This window comes from Monomorium pharaonis, chromosome 2 (assembly GCF_013373865.1).
Source record: "Monomorium pharaonis isolate MP-MQ-018 chromosome 2, ASM1337386v2, whole genome shotgun sequence".
Lineage (NCBI taxonomy): Eukaryota > Metazoa > Arthropoda > Insecta > Hymenoptera > Formicidae > Monomorium > Monomorium pharaonis.
In genome coordinates this window covers 23,260,776-23,279,091 of record NC_050468.1, presented here as the reverse complement: position 1 = coordinate 23,279,091, position 18,316 = coordinate 23,260,776, and the positions used below count along the sequence as shown (strand labels likewise).

At 35.1% G+C, this 18,316-nt stretch overlaps 2 protein-coding genes across 5 annotated transcripts in view; one reads left to right on the top strand and one right to left on the bottom strand.

The window, feature by feature from the left end:
- The window catches only part of LOC105832993 (acetylcholine receptor subunit alpha-like), an 89,613-nt gene extending 83,227 nt beyond the window's left edge, over nucleotides 1-6,386 (bottom strand). For all 4 annotated transcript variants that reach the window (XM_012674367.3, XM_012674369.3, XM_012674368.3 and 1 more), the window contains exon 1: nucleotides 5,834-6,386. The gene's annotated coding sequence lies outside the window, so the exon portion shown is untranslated. The remainder of the gene's footprint in view (nucleotides 1-5,833) is intronic.
- Nucleotides 6,387-10,840: 4,454 nt separating this feature from the next.
- Nucleotides 10,841-15,529, top strand: LOC118644486 (dynein regulatory complex protein 9-like). Its single transcript, XM_036283097.1, has 7 exons — nucleotides 10,841-11,409; nucleotides 11,487-11,735; nucleotides 11,816-11,914; nucleotides 12,568-12,808; nucleotides 12,992-13,198; nucleotides 13,548-13,679; nucleotides 14,805-15,529. The coding sequence occupies exons 1-7, from the start codon at nucleotides 11,360-11,362 to the stop codon at nucleotides 15,003-15,005; spliced, it is 1,179 nt and encodes a 392-aa protein (XP_036138990.1). The 5' UTR covers nucleotides 10,841-11,359; the 3' UTR covers nucleotides 15,006-15,529.
- The last annotated feature ends 2,787 nt before the right edge of the window (nucleotides 15,530-18,316 follow it).

Here is an 18,316-nt window from a genome sequence, read left to right as displayed (position 1 = left end):
ACATACTGTACTTATTACTTAAAAATTCATTAACACACTATGTTTTAATTACCATCTCTAATTACCACAAGAGAAATTTTAACAATAATTTTAAAATGTTCACAATAATATTTGTATTGTTGCACAACAAAGATAAAAACATCTCTTGCAACAAATCCATTCGTGTTAACGAAATGGATAATTACTGAAACATTATAAATATTTTGTATAGTTTTTTTACAATTTTGCTATAAATTTTGCGAAATATTATTAATACGTATCTTTACTTTGTAAAAATTATTATAGTTTTCTTTTTTATATCTGTTAATAGGTTTCTGCAAATCGTTCATTGCAAAATTGAAAAAAGTAAAAAATATTTACAATGTTTCTTTAAATAATTAAAAAAATTCTTTTTAAAATAATTTTTGGAGAAGTACAGTTAAACAGATTAGAATTGGTTCACAGTAATTTAATTTTATCTTAAATTAACAAATTTCTTGATTTCTTTTGATTTTTCCTGATTTTTCCCGTTTATTTTTTAATTCCCTAACTTTTCCCGATTTTTCCGGTTTTTCCTGATCGCTAACAACCCTGGAGATATCAAACGTATATACCAGGCAAAATAAAATCCTTAAAAAAAAGAACAGTTGGAAATAGTTGCGTTGATATTTTTGTAGAATAACGAAAGAACGAGAAATATAAAAAATATCGTGTATCGTTCACCCGTGATGTATCAGCCGGATCTATGTGTTTATACACATATCCGCGTGCGATTTGTCCGCGTATATAAATTTTAGGTATATCACCATAAAAATTCGTCCTTTTACAACTATGTTTCCAGACTGGAATTTGATATAAGAATCAATCATGTGCGCAAAGATCGTTAAAATTTTATGAGGATTAAAGCGGATTTCACGCAAAAGCGATGAAATGCGTACTTAGAACATAAACTTCTTAGTTGCTCGCGCTTACTTTATCGTCCGGTAAATAATAGCTGCGCGCGTGTGATTGGTTCGCCGTTCACGTGCCGCAAATCGTAATCCGGAATTCCCACGACGATCGTGAGGCGAATTATCCTTTAATTAACCTGTCACGTTGTCGTGACAGGCCGATTTAACACGATAAATTAGCTGGCCATTGAGTGTCGTTGCGAATTTACATTACTTGGCACTTATGACTGTTGTCCTTAGACAATAACATATCAAAATAAACTATTTCGAATACAATATATAAAATTTATTTTTAAACAACATGTAATAATATATTTTACATATATTATTATATTAATATAATATTACAAGGAAATATACTAATTTATCTTTTTCACTTATATTATAAATGTGTTATTAACATAAGTAAAAAAATAAGATATGTATTTTTTAGTAAGTGCTCTATATTAATTACAAAAATTTTTTTTGAAAAAACCGATTTTTATAGACAATACTTTACTAGACTACTTTTCTAAACACGCATATTAAAAAAGAAGGTAGTAATCTAATAATGTCCCCTATTTATAATTTGTAAACTAATTTTATTAATAATCCATATTTTAAATTAAAAACTTAACTCGCGATTACATTCATCATAGTGCAGTTCAATCGACTCTAATTTCAATGCTATGAAATATTTATTACTGAAAATGTTATTTATAAATGTAACGATACTGCATATATTGGTTCAAAGAGAAACATGGTAACGGTAATGTGCTCCACAAAAATAGATTTAAAAATAGGTTCTGTATATGAAACACAGTGTGTTGTGTTGTTACAAAATTACATATTTATTTAAAATAAAGAAAAAATAAAGAATATACGCAAATGTATGTGCATACACATAACCTTTCTGCATAAATTGCAGTACTAAAAATTTATTATACATGTAAATCATAAATTTGCAGAACTATAATAAATAAACATTTATCAAATAACTATTTCGACGTGAATATTTCGAAAAAACATATTAGGCTTAAGATGTCAGTATGTTTAAGAGACTATATTAGTAAATCCTATATTATTGCTTAACTTTGGATAACTTAAAATGTGTGTACGATCAAATAAACTATTAAATAACAAAAAGACACTGAAGAGCGCATTTAACTATATAATAACACATTCAAGTTCAAAAAACTAGAAAATATACACGGTCTGTCCCAAAAGTCCCCGAACTGATCGCATAAAAGTGCAACCAGTGGCGCAACTTTCATGAAATTTCTGATAGCAATAGTTCTAACCTTCATTTACACGTGTACGAAGCTTCATTTGACTCGGTTGAATGGTTTTGACGTAGTGATCGTTCGCGTCGTGTTTTTGTGCGCAGTTACAAAAAGGATTTACAAACAATTAAAAAACAACAAATCGTAATAAATTTTTTAATTTTTTGTTAATTTTTTTTCTTGTTAATTTTTTGTTACGTTTCTGTTGCGTTAGAACCGCAATTAACAAAAAATTTTATTACGATTCGTTGTTCTTTAATTGTTTGTAAATCCATTTTGCAACTGCGCGCAAAAACACGACGTACGCGAACGATCACTACGTCAAAACCATTCAACCGAGTCAAATGAAGCTTTGTACACGTGTAAATGAAAGTTAGAACTATTGCTATCAGAAATTTCATGAAAGTAACGCCACTGGTTGCACTTTTATGCGATCAGTTCGGGGACTTTTGGGACAGACTGTGTATGTAATTATATGCTAAAATATACCTTGAAAAATTTCGAAATGTTTTTTATGTTTTCAAGTGTATATCATTTTAATAAGAAAGATAAAAAATGTTGAATAAAAATTTTATGGCTATAAAAATATTCTTTAAAGATACATAATATTTATAAGTAAAAATACCTTGTAACAAATGTATGACTATTGTGTATTGTCACTTAGTGTTACTACGTAACGGTTACTAAATAAATGATTCTGTAAGTAATTCTATAAGTAATTACTAGAATTCGATCTAAAAGTGGAGATTATTACGAGTGGCCATAATACCTACAAGAGTTATAATACAACTACTTTTTCCCTAATAATGGTAGAATATAAAAAATGTTTTTAAAAATAAATAAGAATAATATAAATAAGATAAATAAGAATAGTTTCCAAAACAATTTATAAAAAATATATATATTTATGTTTATTTTCTTATTTTAAATTAAATTTCCCTTCTATCAATAGTTATCATTTTTTAGAATTAAAAAAATTTGTATTAAGACTATTAAAGCAGAATTAAAACTTATTTAAAGATATATTCAATGATAAAATTGTTTAAATTATTAAAAACAATAACACATGACAAGAGTATATTGTAAAATGTTTTTAAAAAATTTGAGTGAATATATCTTTAAAGAATATTTTTATAGCCATAAAATTTTTATTCAACATTTTTTATCTTTCTTATTAAAATGATATACACTTGAAAACATAAAAAAACAATTTTTTAAATAAGGCACTTTACCTCCTTCATTCGTATACAAGCATTTATAAAAAAATATGTATAGCTTATTTTAATATATACGGAGAAAATGTTATAGTAAAAGTTACTATAAGCAGTAAGCGCAGGCTAAAAAAATTTTTACTATATTTTTTATCAAATTGTCATGTGGTATAATTCTCTGAAATTTCTTCATATGGTTCGTTGCTATTATCGTAATTTTTTATATAAAATTTTCTCCGTGTACTACAACATATCGAAATCTCATTAAAATCGGAAAAAAAGATTATTTTTAAACAAATATAAAGTGTTATTTCTAAAGCAAATTAAAAATTGTTTATATATAAGTAAAAAATTTAATAAAAATTTTTTCCTACCATTGAATATTAAATATTTCTTATATTTTAATTATTTAAAGAGAAATATTACTCTGACGGAGTCAAGGAATTTGTTATAGAGAATAAGAATTAAAATTGAATCTTCAAGGAATCTGTGCACATATCTGTTATAACGTCTCCAATATTTTTCATTTTTTCCACTACAACAAATTGCAATAAAAATTCAGAAAATGTTCGCATAATTATGAACAAAAAATTTCTATATACGTTCAGCATACGTACGTAAGAAAGAAATAATCTGTGTGTCATTTTTCTTATTCAATATATCGAATATAAAAGAAGCGTTCTAATACCAAAAATGCCCATTCCAAGTGCATATGTAAACTAGGCACTTAGCCGCGTGCAGGACGTTAATTGGAAGTACGGCGGGAAAAAAACGATCGTACGAGTGCTAGCGCGACAAGCAAAACGAGAGAAGTCAAGTGCTCTTGCAACGCGCTCCGCAAGGAAATTCGATTAAAATGATGATTTGTTAATCGAGTCCCAGATTCAGATAAGCCCGTAATTCTCCTCAAGAAAAATAATAAGGAAAAGAAAAAAAGAAAGAAAGAATATATTTCACGTTCCGTGATAAAAACTAAAACATCATTAAAACATGAAAATCGTATTTCAATCTTCAGCAAATAATTACAAAAGTAAAAAATGGAAGAAAATGTAAAATGGGACACGTGTTTTTCGTAATTTAGCACAGTTGCGACGGATCATATTGTGTGAATCAGAAAAGGAAAAGGGGACGGAGAGGCAGAAAACAAGCAGCAAACTAGTTGATTGAGTTATCATTTTTCTATGGTGTAATTAACTGTTGTACAAACAATATTTGTTATATAATACTGTATAATGTTAAAATAATTTTTCTTTTCAGTCGAGCATATAAAATGAAACAATAGAAACCAAATTTGTTATATTGTACAAAGCATCTAGTGCTCAATAATAATAATAATAATAATAATAATAATAATAATAATAATAATAATAATAATAATAATAATAATAATAATAATAATAATAATAATAATAATAAAGCAATTAACGACGAATCACGATAATAATAAACATTGTAGATTAATGATACTAGTAATCTCCATCCAGTCAAATCAGCGGCGAATTCAATAATTTTCAGCATTTTGAAACATAAGATTAATCGCGATAATTGAATGGCGTTACGCAATTGAACGAGTTAACTTCTCAAGTAGTGATTTTAATTAAATTAGTGTTTCTCGTTGCCGACTCACTTGCATATCTGATTTCTGAAGGCTTTCTGGGTTAACTCTAGCGTTTGCATAACGGCGACCAACGCGCCACCGAAATACCAGCTTCTCAATGACGAATCTAGTACTCCAGTCATAGAACTGTTTATAGTGACAATGACTTATTTGCTAAATGATCCACTGAATTTGCCAAAAGCAACTGTTAGGGAAAGCGATTTTACAAAAATACAGATATCGCGATGTCGCAATTATCCCTCCGGTTATTTTAATTGCAATTTGATTCTCACGATTGGTTTTAATTCATTTACGACCTCGAAATCTGGACTCATCAACATTATATCGGCATCAATAATTTGCTAATAATTCTCATCGTTATGCTAATGGAACAAAGCTCGACGCGAGTAAAATGCGATTTGTCGAGATTATTTCCCGCAGGCGGGATTCTCGGCGTCGTTCCATCGACGTCTCTGCAGAACGCATGTTTACCACCCCCGCCCGAGAAAAAGAAGGAGCGAGAGGGATGAAGGGAGAAAAGGAGAGCGCGATGGACGAGAGCGAGGATGAAACTGAGGGAGAGGGAGAAAGAGAGGGAAAGGGGGAGGGAAAGAGAGAGAAGAGGAACGACATAAACACGAGGGGTTGCGAAAGGAGCCAACTAGGTTACTCGTAACAACTCGGCACAGTGGGATACGAATCGACGTTGCACAAGTTCAGTGGTCAAAGCTTTACTTTGGCGAGACGCGCGCACTTCTCACGCGAGAAACAGGCGGCGAGACGACGACGAGAAACGAAGGGCGAAAGGGTTAAGTTGGATGTCTCTCTACTCACCCTTGGTGCGAGATGCGTCGGGCACGAGGATAACAACGAACTGGACGACCTGCGGACGATCCACCAGTACCGGCACTAGGCACCACCACCAGCACCATCCACGCCGCCGACGGCGCCGACGGTGACGGTGCGACGAGTAACAACGACGAGGCGGGATTATAACCTTGCGCGGTCCGCCGCGGGGGACGTTTCCGCGACTGGAGGAAGGAAACGTCGTCGAGCACGAGTACAAGCGTGACGGGAGACGAGGCGCTCGCGTGCAGAGTTTCCTCTCTCTTTTTCTCTACTCCCTTTTCGCCGACGGTACCACGACGGCGATCACGACGAGAGGTTCGTAGGACGACGCACCAGGAGGAGCGCGCCGTGGAGGATCACCGAGCGTCGCGACGCGCTCGTCGACGACGGCGACGGTGACGGCGACGGCGACGACGGCGGCGAGGAGCGCACGGCGAGTAGACGAGAACAGCCCTCTCTCGCTGCTACCGACCACCACCGACACCGCCCTCGCGTCTCCTCCTCGCCGCGGCATCGGGCGCGGCGGAAGCGCGCCGTCGCGACGCCGCCTCGCGAGTACGCACGCGCCGCGCCGGAGGGTGGCCCCCCCCCCTCCTTCGTCCCCGGAGGGTGGTCGCCACATGTGTACACATACGTTTTCCTGTGCGCGCGGGTTAGGTCCACTTCGGACTGCGATAACAGCCGACAGGGTGCGACGGTTTACTTTACTTCGCCTCAGATAAGGGATAGCCACCCCTATTTCGGTCGCCGCCGTCGCCGCCGGGCGGTATCACTCGAAACGATGAATTTCGTTTCAACGGCGGCGTTGCAATTTTGCGCATCCTTTACCGCGGCTGGTTGCGAAAAATTTTGGAATCGCTGAAAGATTTATCATGAGCCTTTAACAGTCTGCTCTTTACAATCGACCTTTCTCAGAAATATGACCCGATATTAATACACATAAATCGATTCCCATAGAAAACGCACGGGCGAATCGGAAGAAAGGGAATTTATTTTTTGCCACACATTTAATGAAAATAAATTATTAAAGTTAGGGATTATAATTTTTAAAATAATTAACAATGCACATTAATATAGTATAATTAACAACCGAGAAAAAAAGGCTTGTGAGAACCTATCGCAGTTCTCATTGTGCGATTTCCACTCTGTAAAGTGGAATTAAATATACGTTTAATAAATTCGCTCAAAGAAAATTACATTAGATTCTCATAGCCTTTTTTCTCGATTGTTAGTTAATTATTTCATATAAGAAAGTCCTTAGAATTAAATTAATTTTAATTTTAATTTCTCTTCTCTTTACTTAATAATGTATGTTGCACTTTTCCTGACAATTTTTTAGATTCCTATAAGAATAATAACGTAGTAAAAGAAACATTACAAGATAGAAAAAATTAATTTCTCCTATATACATGTGTTAAAAAACTCGATTATTTAGAACTACATTGAATATTTACAGTAAGTGAACAAAAATGTTATAAAAAATATTAAACCAAATTCTTTCTTTTTCTTTCTCTCCTTCATAAGAATTCATAAAAATTCATAATTTTGTAATATTCTCAACCTATATTTTAAAGGAAAGTCACCAATAGCACACCAGTTTGAATTTGGATCGTGTTTCTTAATCAAAAGTTAAAAATTAAACTTTGAAAACATAAATGTAACCAAAGTGTCTTCTATCACAAATGGAATAGCAGTTTTTATAGTCTTATTTCACATTTTGTAATAATTGATATTTTCGCAAATCAAAAAATAAATGTCTGAGAAATTAGCATAGTAGATAACATTCAACGTGAGTTATTTATAAAAAAATATTTACAAGTTAATGTATAATATATGAGAATCTCTACAAGTCTTTCACTTTGATGTAAAACATTTTTTGTACATTACGACAAATATCTTATGCTGTTTCGCAAGACGTAACATGTAGCGTGACTACATTGAAAGGTTAAATTACGTTGAATTTGTTTCTAGTGAATTTTATATAAGAAAAAGCTACGAATACATAAACTATGAATTTTCTTTGATTATTCAAGTAAATTATGTTTTTATCAGAATTAATATAATGCTAAGTTTTCGAAATGAGGCAGTGCCGCTTTAGAAGACTTAGTATTGGCGACCTTCCTCTAATGTTAAAATTACAATTTAAACTTAAGGTTATTTATTGATATAATCTTATATTATCTTGTCGTGAAAAAATGAAATCTTTTATCTCACCATAGACGAGATTGTTATTAACACTTCTGCAAATAACTGAGAAAAAGTAAAGAGAAAAATTGGAAGGACAGAGTAAATCAACATGTTTGTTTTAGTCTTTCATATTAGCGTCTTTCACATTAGATGTCTTCTGTAAGATTCTTTAGATAAGATAGAATCAAGGTCTTTATAAAGAATCTGTTGCAACTTATAAATTACCAATGATAATTAAAAATAAATCGATAACAAATGTACTCGGCTTTAAAGAATCAGAAAATATTATATCATCGATTATATTATTAAAATATTATTGTATTAAAATTAAAAATTTCCAATTTTATGATTATTTTACATTTATTGGTAAAAATATTATGTAAAATATAATAGTGTTTCAACTTAATATTATGCAGAATCAAGTGCATACGAGATAAAAAATTATGTCTACTATATCATAGACACTTATTAGATTAGTCGAAAAATTTCAAACTTAATCTATTTAAAACAACACCCAATTATTTGACGGGTCAATCCGCTTCTACATAAAATAATAATATTTCATACGCTCAACAATCTTTAATATTCTTCATGTAATTTTTGTATCTCGAGTTTCTTACTGCAAAATTTAATCGAAAAGTGACTTGCCACCTGTCAGATCGTGCGATTAATCAAATAAGTCGCGAAGAGCAGCACAATGAGAAACACCCACAGTCGCGGACTTGGAATTTGTCGGATTTCTTTGTAACAGATGACATCATCACTTTGTTTTCACGAATTCACGGTCCGGTGTTCTTCACCGTTAAACGAGAGCATGAAGCTCGATAGAAGCCGCGCGAAGAACTCTCTCTTTCTCCCTTTCTGTTTCTCTCTATTTTTCTATCTGTCTTTCTCTCTCTCTCTCTCTCTCTCCCTCTGCCAGACAATGCAGATTCAATTAAAAGTCCTCCTCTCGATGTAAAAACTTTTCCAATCAAACTGATACGTGCTAGCGCGCCCTTTTTCGCCCGCAGGATTTTTTTTTCCCCGGGGTCAGGATACCCTAACGCGATCGGATAGTAATTATGTCGATATCAATTTAACAGTTTTCGACTTTCGTTCGCTTCGCTTCGCGGAATAATTGATGAAGAACCAACAGCGCGGGGTCTCTTTGCCCGGAGCAGATCAGATGGAACGATGTTTATCGAATTTCCGCAATTTCCTTCTCGTAATGTTAAATTCTGTCGCAAAAAACAAATAAGTTCCAGTGCAAACGTGTCGCATTTAATAGCACTTATCTATTAAACTTCTTTTTGCAAAGGATATTACGAATGTATTCGACGACGTTTATAAGCTACTCCATTTCGTTTTGCGACGCGTGGTATTTATACATACGCAATTTGTTTGTTACGTTATTCTTTAATCATATTATATGTCATTAGAAATGTGACAGTAGAAGAACGTTAAAAAGGTCTGTCGCTGTGCCGGGAGATAAAGAGGCGAGTGGAGGAGATTTCACGATACGTAAAATCGATAATTCCGGACGGGCGCTCTATGGCATTGCGGCAGAACTACATGATGCATTACCTCGGCTATTTCATGTAAGCCGAGATGTACTTGGCTTCATCCGCACGCTCGCGCTAAGTGTATGTCCTTTACGCCATTAAAGACCACACAACTTTTCCCGCAAAAAGTTTATTCTTCTTTCTCCGCGAGAAACTTTTTCCGGAAGCGTGCGAGAGAAGTAGAATCGCGGGGTGCGCGCGCGTTCGCCAAAACTCGTACGCGCCCGCGTACGAGTTAAGTTGCAATTCTTCTCGGATTTTTCTCTCGGGATTTTTCGTTTCCCGAGAATGTTAACACAAAGCGACTTTTCTCTCCCGGCGATTCGATGAATTTAATTTGAAAATTTTCGTCGGAGAGAGCGCCCGCGGAGAGCCGGAGATCGTACATTTGCGCTTTTGGCATTATAAGAGAGGAAAATTTCCCTCGGCAAATGCTTCCTTTTCATTTGCGGTAGCGCGATTTTTTGCGTCCCGAAACCCCGCGCTCCTCCCTTTTTTTTTCCCCCCTCTTCTCGCGCCTACTGCCGCTTTAATGTCCACGGTCCCTGAGTTCGTTTCCACGGCAGCCCGCGGCGATGGATCAAACTGTTTAACTCGCTCCGAAAGGTTTGCGGAGCTACAGAGTTTGGACGGAATTTCTACTTTTTCTTCCTTCATAGTACAAAGTGTCGGGGATCGATGTGATGCCTGCGCGTCCGACGATGTGTTAATTAGCCCGCGAAAAAATGTCTGCTTACTTGTAAGAGTCTGTGTATATATACGACAATATGTATGTGTTATATGTACTTTCAATTTTCGTTATGTGTATGGAATGATTATCGAATGCCTTTTTTTTACTTATTTTATTATTTGTATACACTTATAAAATAGTATAATTATATGTATTTTTTAAAACACTATCACTTTTAATTTATGTTTCATTAAATTAAAACATTAAAAGGTTGTAACATTGCTATTAATAAATCATAAAGTATACACACTTGAGCTGTTACAAATTAACATCTCATGAATTACTCGGAAAAATTCTTAATGGTAATGCATCATTATTGTAAATTGCTTAAAATTTTTTTAAATAAATGTTTAAAATCAAGATATATTTTAAGATTACTCTGTATAAGTTTATGTGTATCTTTTAATGCGTCTGTTATACAATAATAATTAGAAATAAAATAGCCTGTATTAATTTAAAAAAAACTCAAGGTAATTTTAATTTTTAAAAATTTAAGAAACGCTATTCTAAAAAATTATATACTTTTTCTTACCATTAAGTCGCCATCAATAATTTTTCCAATATTTTTATCGATACTGAATATTAATTTATAACAAATTATGATTTATTTTATAGATTAATAAAAAAATTTTACATAAATGGCAATAAAAGAGTTATTTATTGAAGTTGATGGCTATTTTCTAATTTGTTATCCTAATTGTTCTTTCATTATCAATTTTCGATAACATATTTTTTGCAAAAAGTCAATTAAAAAAATTAAATACATAAAACACATAAATCGTTTTTTGTTAATCGATCATTCCAAGTGTCTAGCACCTGTTCCTCTGAAAAGATAGTTGGTATTCCGATACTGTGCCGTTGATGTTGCTCAGAATTTAAGATAGCAATGGAAAATCGCGCGTCTTCAAGTCGAGCTGAATCTACGCGTGATAAATTGGCTTATCAGACAGACGTAGACTGACACGATGTATCTATTGGGTGAACACGTTCAACATTGAATTTGTCGACGTTGCACATAAAACGTACGTACAGGTGAATGCGTCAAAGTACATGAGCCTTACTCCGCCGCGCCGTGTGAATCATTCTTTACACCGTAAGACGTACGTATATGTGATTCTGTCATCCTCGTTCAATTCCTGTCAGAGAAATTTCGAAAATTTTTTTTCACGCTCCACAGTTCTATTCTCGCATATAAATTTGATAATGAAAACAAAGTTACATTTACACAAGACCGAGCCGATTCGTTAAAGGAAGAAAACAAAAAACAAATGGAAGCGGAAAGTCCCGCGGGATTTTCGCCAGCGGTGCGTGAGGCTCTCCTGGAAATCCTGGAGGAATGTGCAGATTCACTGGCCGTTTACCAAAATATCTTGCGACAGCAATCCGTGATAAGGGACAACGCCAATACTGTTTTCCCCAATGTTCAGTACGTCGAGCGGAATACAGCGCAATAAAACGCGACTGTACTATTATAACCCGTCGGCCTTTACATATATTTATCCGTAGGATTTCGGAAATGTCTATTCTACAGACGTTCAGCGGAGGCGCCGCGGAGATGACGGATTCACAGAGGGAAGCTGCGCGTGAAAAGCTTCGACGAGACAGGTTGGAATGTATTTAGTCCGTCCATAAGCCTGTCTGAAAGGCCGATGTATTCGTGGTGGTTTAGCCAATGGACTCTGCCCAAGAACAATGAGGCCTCAAAACGAAATTAATTACATAATTAATAAGTAAACTGTTAATTAACTAAGATACTTTCTGAAAAGCTAAAAAACGCAAGTGGCAAATAGTTTCTTCCTTTATTTTATATTTTAGTTTGTATTTGTAGCGGAGGATTTCAATTTTCCTAATAAAATTTAAACAATCGGCTATTAAGTTTGTTCTATTTCATAATTACTCAATATTTGCCACAGATATAATTTGTTAAATACATATATGCACTGAAATGGTTTGATTATATCAACAAGATATATCATTAAGTGCGTTTTAGTGATACAAAATAATGAGCAGATTTCCTATATATTTATTATAATAGAACTCAAAATTTTATAGAATGATAATTAGAACATTTAATAAATTTTACTACAAGATAGTTTCTACAAAATTTCGGATTCGTCCATTTCTTAGCAGACATATTGGTAAAATCTATCAGATTTCCAATTAATGCAACGAGACTATTTTTTCAGTATATATTACTTATGTATATATGTAAATCTTGTTAAATATGCAAAAATTACGGAACATTATTCACGTTGCAGTTTATATGTAAGCAATATAATACGAGACTTGAAGCAAGAAATCAACGAACATGGGACTATCGATATATTAATTAAAGAGATCGACAAGATAACGTCGCGAAAAGAACAGGAGCATCTTGTGATAGAAGAGAATGAAAGAATGCAAACGATTGTGGCAGAGTTACGAAAAGCGATTGCCGATAAGAAAGCAGCGAACGAGAGAGAGGAGGAGCGCTTAACGAAGAAGCTCACTTTGACACGGGTAAATATTTCGCGAGAGTCGCGGAAGGAGTCGCCGCAAATGTGTGTGTGTGTGTGTGTGTGTGTGTGTGTGTGTGTGCACGCGCGCGCGCGGCGCGACGACGATAAATCATGAAATTTTACTGTTTAGCTGTTACTTGTTGTGTGCGTAAGTAGAACGAAACTTGCTGGCAAAATGTTTTAGGACGAGAAGGAGAGGCTAAAACTAATTAAGGACGTGGAGATGAAATATGTCCGAGTGTGGGAAGCGGCACGTCGCGAGCAGTACGTCCTGCGTCACGAGTTGAAGATGGACGAATTGAAAAAGACTTTGAATGATTATTGCGTGCGTGAGAGAAATGAAAATCGCGTGAATGATGTATTGACGCGTTATCTGATGCGGCGTATAGCGGTGAGCGCGCGAACCCTTTGCCAACTTTCCTCGCTTAAAAATAAGCACAAAAATATCACCAGAAGTATCACAGAACTTGTACTTAAATAGTTGAGACTTGAAAGGACCCACTATTAAAATTAAGACGGATTAAAGTGCAGGTTCTTTCAGCGAAAAAGTTTAAGGGGCCGCTGAAAAATGTACTTTGAGATCGCAGCTCTTTTTCATAACTTCGATAAACTTATGCAAATTCCTTTTTTTTTCACGAATTTCAAATCTGAATGAATCGAGCGATTAGCACGAAACAAATTTAAAACGAGTTACGCAACCCCTAACAAGAATAATAAAAATATTTACTTTAAATTTACAGCTCATCGAGAACCGAATCGAGCAATGGCGGCAGAGGTACGATCGGGAGAAGGAAATGTATGAGGGGAAGATCCGCAGAGTACGCAATGTGATCGAAGACGCTCGGAAATACTTAGTGGAACTTACAACGGAGGTAATGATTCGAAAACTGTGTGACGAGAGGGCGCGAAAAATATTTTCTTTTCATTTTCCCGCGGCGAGAAATGGCGCGGCGGGTAGTGGTAACTCAATTTCCATTCCGCCGCTCATTATTTCGACCGCATCGCTCCTGTGAATCTTAATTGCCGGATAAAGAGGATTTCCCACCCGGTGCAACAAGCACAATCGCTGTCTTATTTCGCATTCCCCGTGTGACTGTCTGATTCGCTACGTCACGTTTCGTCTATTGGCAATCAAGCCCGGATAACTTGGCCTGAGTTTAAAGGGCGCGTCCAAGTTTCGTTGGGGTAATCGATAATTCGCGTCAAGAATGTCCGCCGAGACTCAGAACGTCTTGATGATCGTTATTAATAACCGAAATCTCCCCGAATTCTAGGATCCTGAGAACCTTCCGCATGTTTCGGTACCCAGTTTACATTTAAGCGAGGACCAAGCCATTGACCGAGAAGTTCTCGGATTAATTTCCCTTAGGTACTTGCATAGGCGGAATTCATAACGCAAACGAAAAAACGAAACTCAAACACGGGGAAGTAATATTTTATATTTTCGAATTATTTTAAAATGAGAAATCACGTTCTCTTCGCTTACAATGTAGATTCGTTATTATTGTATACATATTAATTTTTATAAATGCTATATTACTAATATTTAACATTATTGTCAGTTTAATAAGAGCAGTTCTCTTATTAATTTCAAAAAATTTATCTTTGTTACATTTAAATCGAACATTCTCCGCAAACCTCGCGAACTTTAATCTTTGACAAAAAATCAGATTATTTAAAAATAACGTAAACATTAATTTATGTATAAATTTTGAATTTAAATGAATTTGTTTAATTTTCTAAAAATGGTTCTGAATGTAGGATAGCAAATTTTCTACGGCAGAAAATGTCCAGTTTAGCCCCTAGCTTTTAATCACATGTCCATATAAATATTAACGAGCAAGATTGAACCTTCCCTTATTGCTTACGAGGATACACGATCGCGTAAAGCCCCCGTGAATCTTGTATAAGACACACTTATTTTCGAGAAAGACATCGCGGGTAAAATATGTCAGTAAACTCACGTTGAAACTGGATACGGACGGTGTTTGTTGCAGTACCGCAATAACCAGGAATTCATCGACACGTACCTCGCAGAGCAGGAGGCGCTCCGAAGACAAAAGGAGCACGAGGATCATGTGCAGCGTAGCGCAATCAAGATGCAAGCCTGGTGGCGTGGCGTGATGGTGCGCCGGAAGCTGGGGCCGTATCGACCTGAAGAAAAAAAGAAGAAAAAGTCCGTTAAGACGAAGAAATAACTCTGCCTCCTTCCGCCCGCTCAAATTACTCTTAAATGTACCGCATCCGATTCTAATTCGTTCAATCTAACCGAGCGAAACCACTATTAATCTATCAGCGATTTAACCGAGGCTACGGTTGCCTTTAACTGATTTACTACCCTGGTAATTTTAATCGCAAAAGCATGAGCGAGAATCTAAAAAAGCGCAATGTCAAAATTTATCAGGAATTTCTGCCAAAACTAAACAAGTCCAAAAAGTTGAATTTACAAAAAGTTAAAAAATTTTCATTTTTACTATTTGTTGTATAAGTAATTTTTTCGTTGGACATATAATTGATGCAAGAATAAAATTGTGAATTTTAATATTTTAAAGATTTAAAAAAGAAATTCATTCAAAAGAAAAAGATTATCTGGACTTGTTTGGTCCTTAGGATAATTTTATATTTATAATCTATTTACACTCCCAAATATTTTACATTTACCTTCTTTATAATATTAACTTATAATAATAATAAAACAAAAGGTGATAAAGTAAATTTTACTTGAAATATAAAGTAATAATTTCAGTTTTTATTTTAAAAATATGATAAGTTGTTTTTAACAAAACCATGCATTTTTTGTATAAAATTAATATATGAATATGGTAATTTTGCACTCCAGATATATAATAAGTTTAAAAAGATTTAAATTTCATATTTTATTTTTAATGGCAGAATTCAAACACGGCCTCGTAACGAATTATGCTAGCTCAGATATAAAATAAATTGATGAACTAACAATAAGTAGTAAAATATATTTCTATGCATTGTGTAACACAATTTATAAAATAAAGATTAGAAAAAATCATGCAAATTTCATTCTCTCTTTAAAAAAATTCATTTTTAGCAAATTTTATATAGAAAAAAGTCATAGTGCAAACTGTCATAAAAACAAACTGGGTTTTTACTTCTTTAATTATCTAGGTAAATTATGTTTTTATTAATATTATTATTAATACAGTGCAATATTTAGTTTCCGAGGAATAAAAGGGTTTTGTTTTAGGAGACCCAATATATTGTCGACTTTCTCTATATATTTATATTTCCCGTTTTCTATTTGGTTCTTACCGGAATAAAATCGTTCGCGATGTGATGCTACTAACGGAGAATGATTTGGCGCCAACCCAGATTTTGAAAAAAAAAATAGTCTTGTTTGATTTTTGTAGGGAACTCTTCATTTTTATTCGTCCGCCCAATTCATCAGATTTGAGAGGAACCAGAGGGGCAGGGCGGCGATTTCATGCAGGTTATTTACCTTCCGTCGTAAAGAAAATATTGATTCTACTTATCGGAACTAGATTAGCAGACGACGGAAGGAGCAATATATTTTTATCTTATTTTCTTTCGGTTCATATAATTCTCGAGGTTGACGCAAGGAGGAACGAACGTAAACGCGCTGCAGGATCATTCGAAAGTACGAAAATCGCGCGAGAACATGAACGGCGGGGGAGAGGAGAGTGGGGAAGCGTTGTTAGATCAGTGCGTCATTACGATAGATGAAGCGCAGGAATTTTGCGAATCGCCGAACACCAATTCGCGCGCCTCCTCGTCGTATGATGTAAAATACACACGTGTATATTACGTATACGTGCACGGAGTATACCTAAACGCGCGGAGCAGCGCGCGGGTCGAGTATTGTTCACGCAAGAATCTCATTTCCCGTGCAGAGCACTTCCTGGATTCTGGCGGCGCGGCGAGTTTCTAAATCACCGACATGAGAAACACCGACGTAATAATCGACACGCGGCTGCCTGTACGCGGCACGCACGCGTCTACGCGCGAAGCGTGAGTTGCACGGCGTACATTTCTCTTTTTTACTGTTTGTTTAGAAGCGCGAAACAAGCCAGCTAGTCAGCTATTTTATATAGAAAAAGTTATTTTATATAGAATCTGTCCCATATTTCTCTCGCATTTGTTTTTCCATGATACGGTCTTTGATCAGAACTTGGAGTCGGTCTTCTCTCGGTAAAAATGTAAAGAAAAAAAAAGGGGGGGGAAGCTCCACTGACTTTTATATTCCTTTTAATATTTTACACATTCCTCTAAGAAACTTCAAGTCAGAATTTTATTGAAATAAATTTTACGTAAAGCTACTCGATCTAATTTTGCGATCCACTTGACTTCCTGAATTAGCATGCAAAAGAAATCTCGCTTTTTTTTTCCTCCGTTCGTTTTCGGTGCTTTAACATTCTCGCAAAGGAAAATCATCTCTCCGAAGAATCATCTCCGTCGTTTGCAAAAGAATAACGCGCGAGAAGTGGGACACTTTTTCGTATATACACTGATATAAAAATATTTTAGAATGGAACACATACCAGCGCCAACACACGTGCATGTTTATGCGCAGTGTTTTTATTTCGTTCCTATTCGGCTAGGCGAGAAGTTGTTACAGCCATTAGAGCGCGAGCATTAAACAAGTTTTTCACAATAACCCTTACGTTTAATAATCAATAATATCTAATACGTCTCGCGTATCTTTAGAGGGAAAATGTGCATTCGCTGAATAACCTTTCTACGAATTTATTCATACGATTCGGCATGAATTTTAAAATTTATCCTGTCTGCTGGTCGCTGAAAATGTCTGGCTGCTCTACACAGCACACTCCCTGTGTGAGGATTTTTAGCAGACACACGGTTACAGAGTGCTAGCAGCTAATAAACTTTGAATATTTTAACTTGACTAGCGTGCTTAGCTTAGCGACGAGAAAGGCAAACTAGTTTTAACAACTTTCCAAAGTACATCATGCATTTTTACTAGTACATATAACGATCGTCGAAAAAAAAGCATCGTGTAAACTACACTTAAGAAACGCGCCGTTGCATCGCGACTCGTGTGTAAATGCACGTAAAACTGTGTCGCAGCCGTAATGGCGCTTAATTCCGACGTAAAAGTTGTAATTTCGGTAATTTTCCCTTTTCATAAAACGTTCGCGGACGGTCCTTCGCGGCAGAGGCACAAATCGATCGCATAATTCGTAATCCTGAAAGAAAAATGGAAATACAAAACGGTAACTGTAGATTTTAAATTTTATATGGAAATTGATATGAAAAAATTGAGATGAAAGAGAAACTAATGAAAGACGTGCCGATTGTAAAGAATATATATCTTTATGACGACAAGAACAATCGTCCTACGTGAGTCAATCGTATTACATTCTCTTTTCGTACGGTAATCTTTTAGCCGGAAAATAAAATATCGCCGGTCCGTTTTCGGGGAATTTTTCGATACGTTCGCGTCTTAAATAAAACATATAACGCACAAAGAGATCGATCGATCTTTTCGGCCTTTGCC

What these genes read in the sequence shown, in the direction of transcription:
- LOC118644486 (XM_036283097.1), top strand. Translation starts at nt 11,360, where the DNA reads ATGAGCCTTACTCCGCCGCGCCGTGTGAATCATTCTTTACACCGTAAG. An exon ending in CATTCTTTACACCGTAAGAC is followed by an intron (nt 11,410 to 11,486) that starts GTACGTATATGT and finishes CACGCTCCACAG; the next exon opens with TTCTATTCTCGCATATAAAT. An exon ending in GAAAAGCTTCGACGAGACAG is followed by an intron (nt 11,915 to 12,567) that starts GTTGGAATGTAT and finishes TTCACGTTGCAG; the next exon opens with TTTATATGTAAGCAATATAA.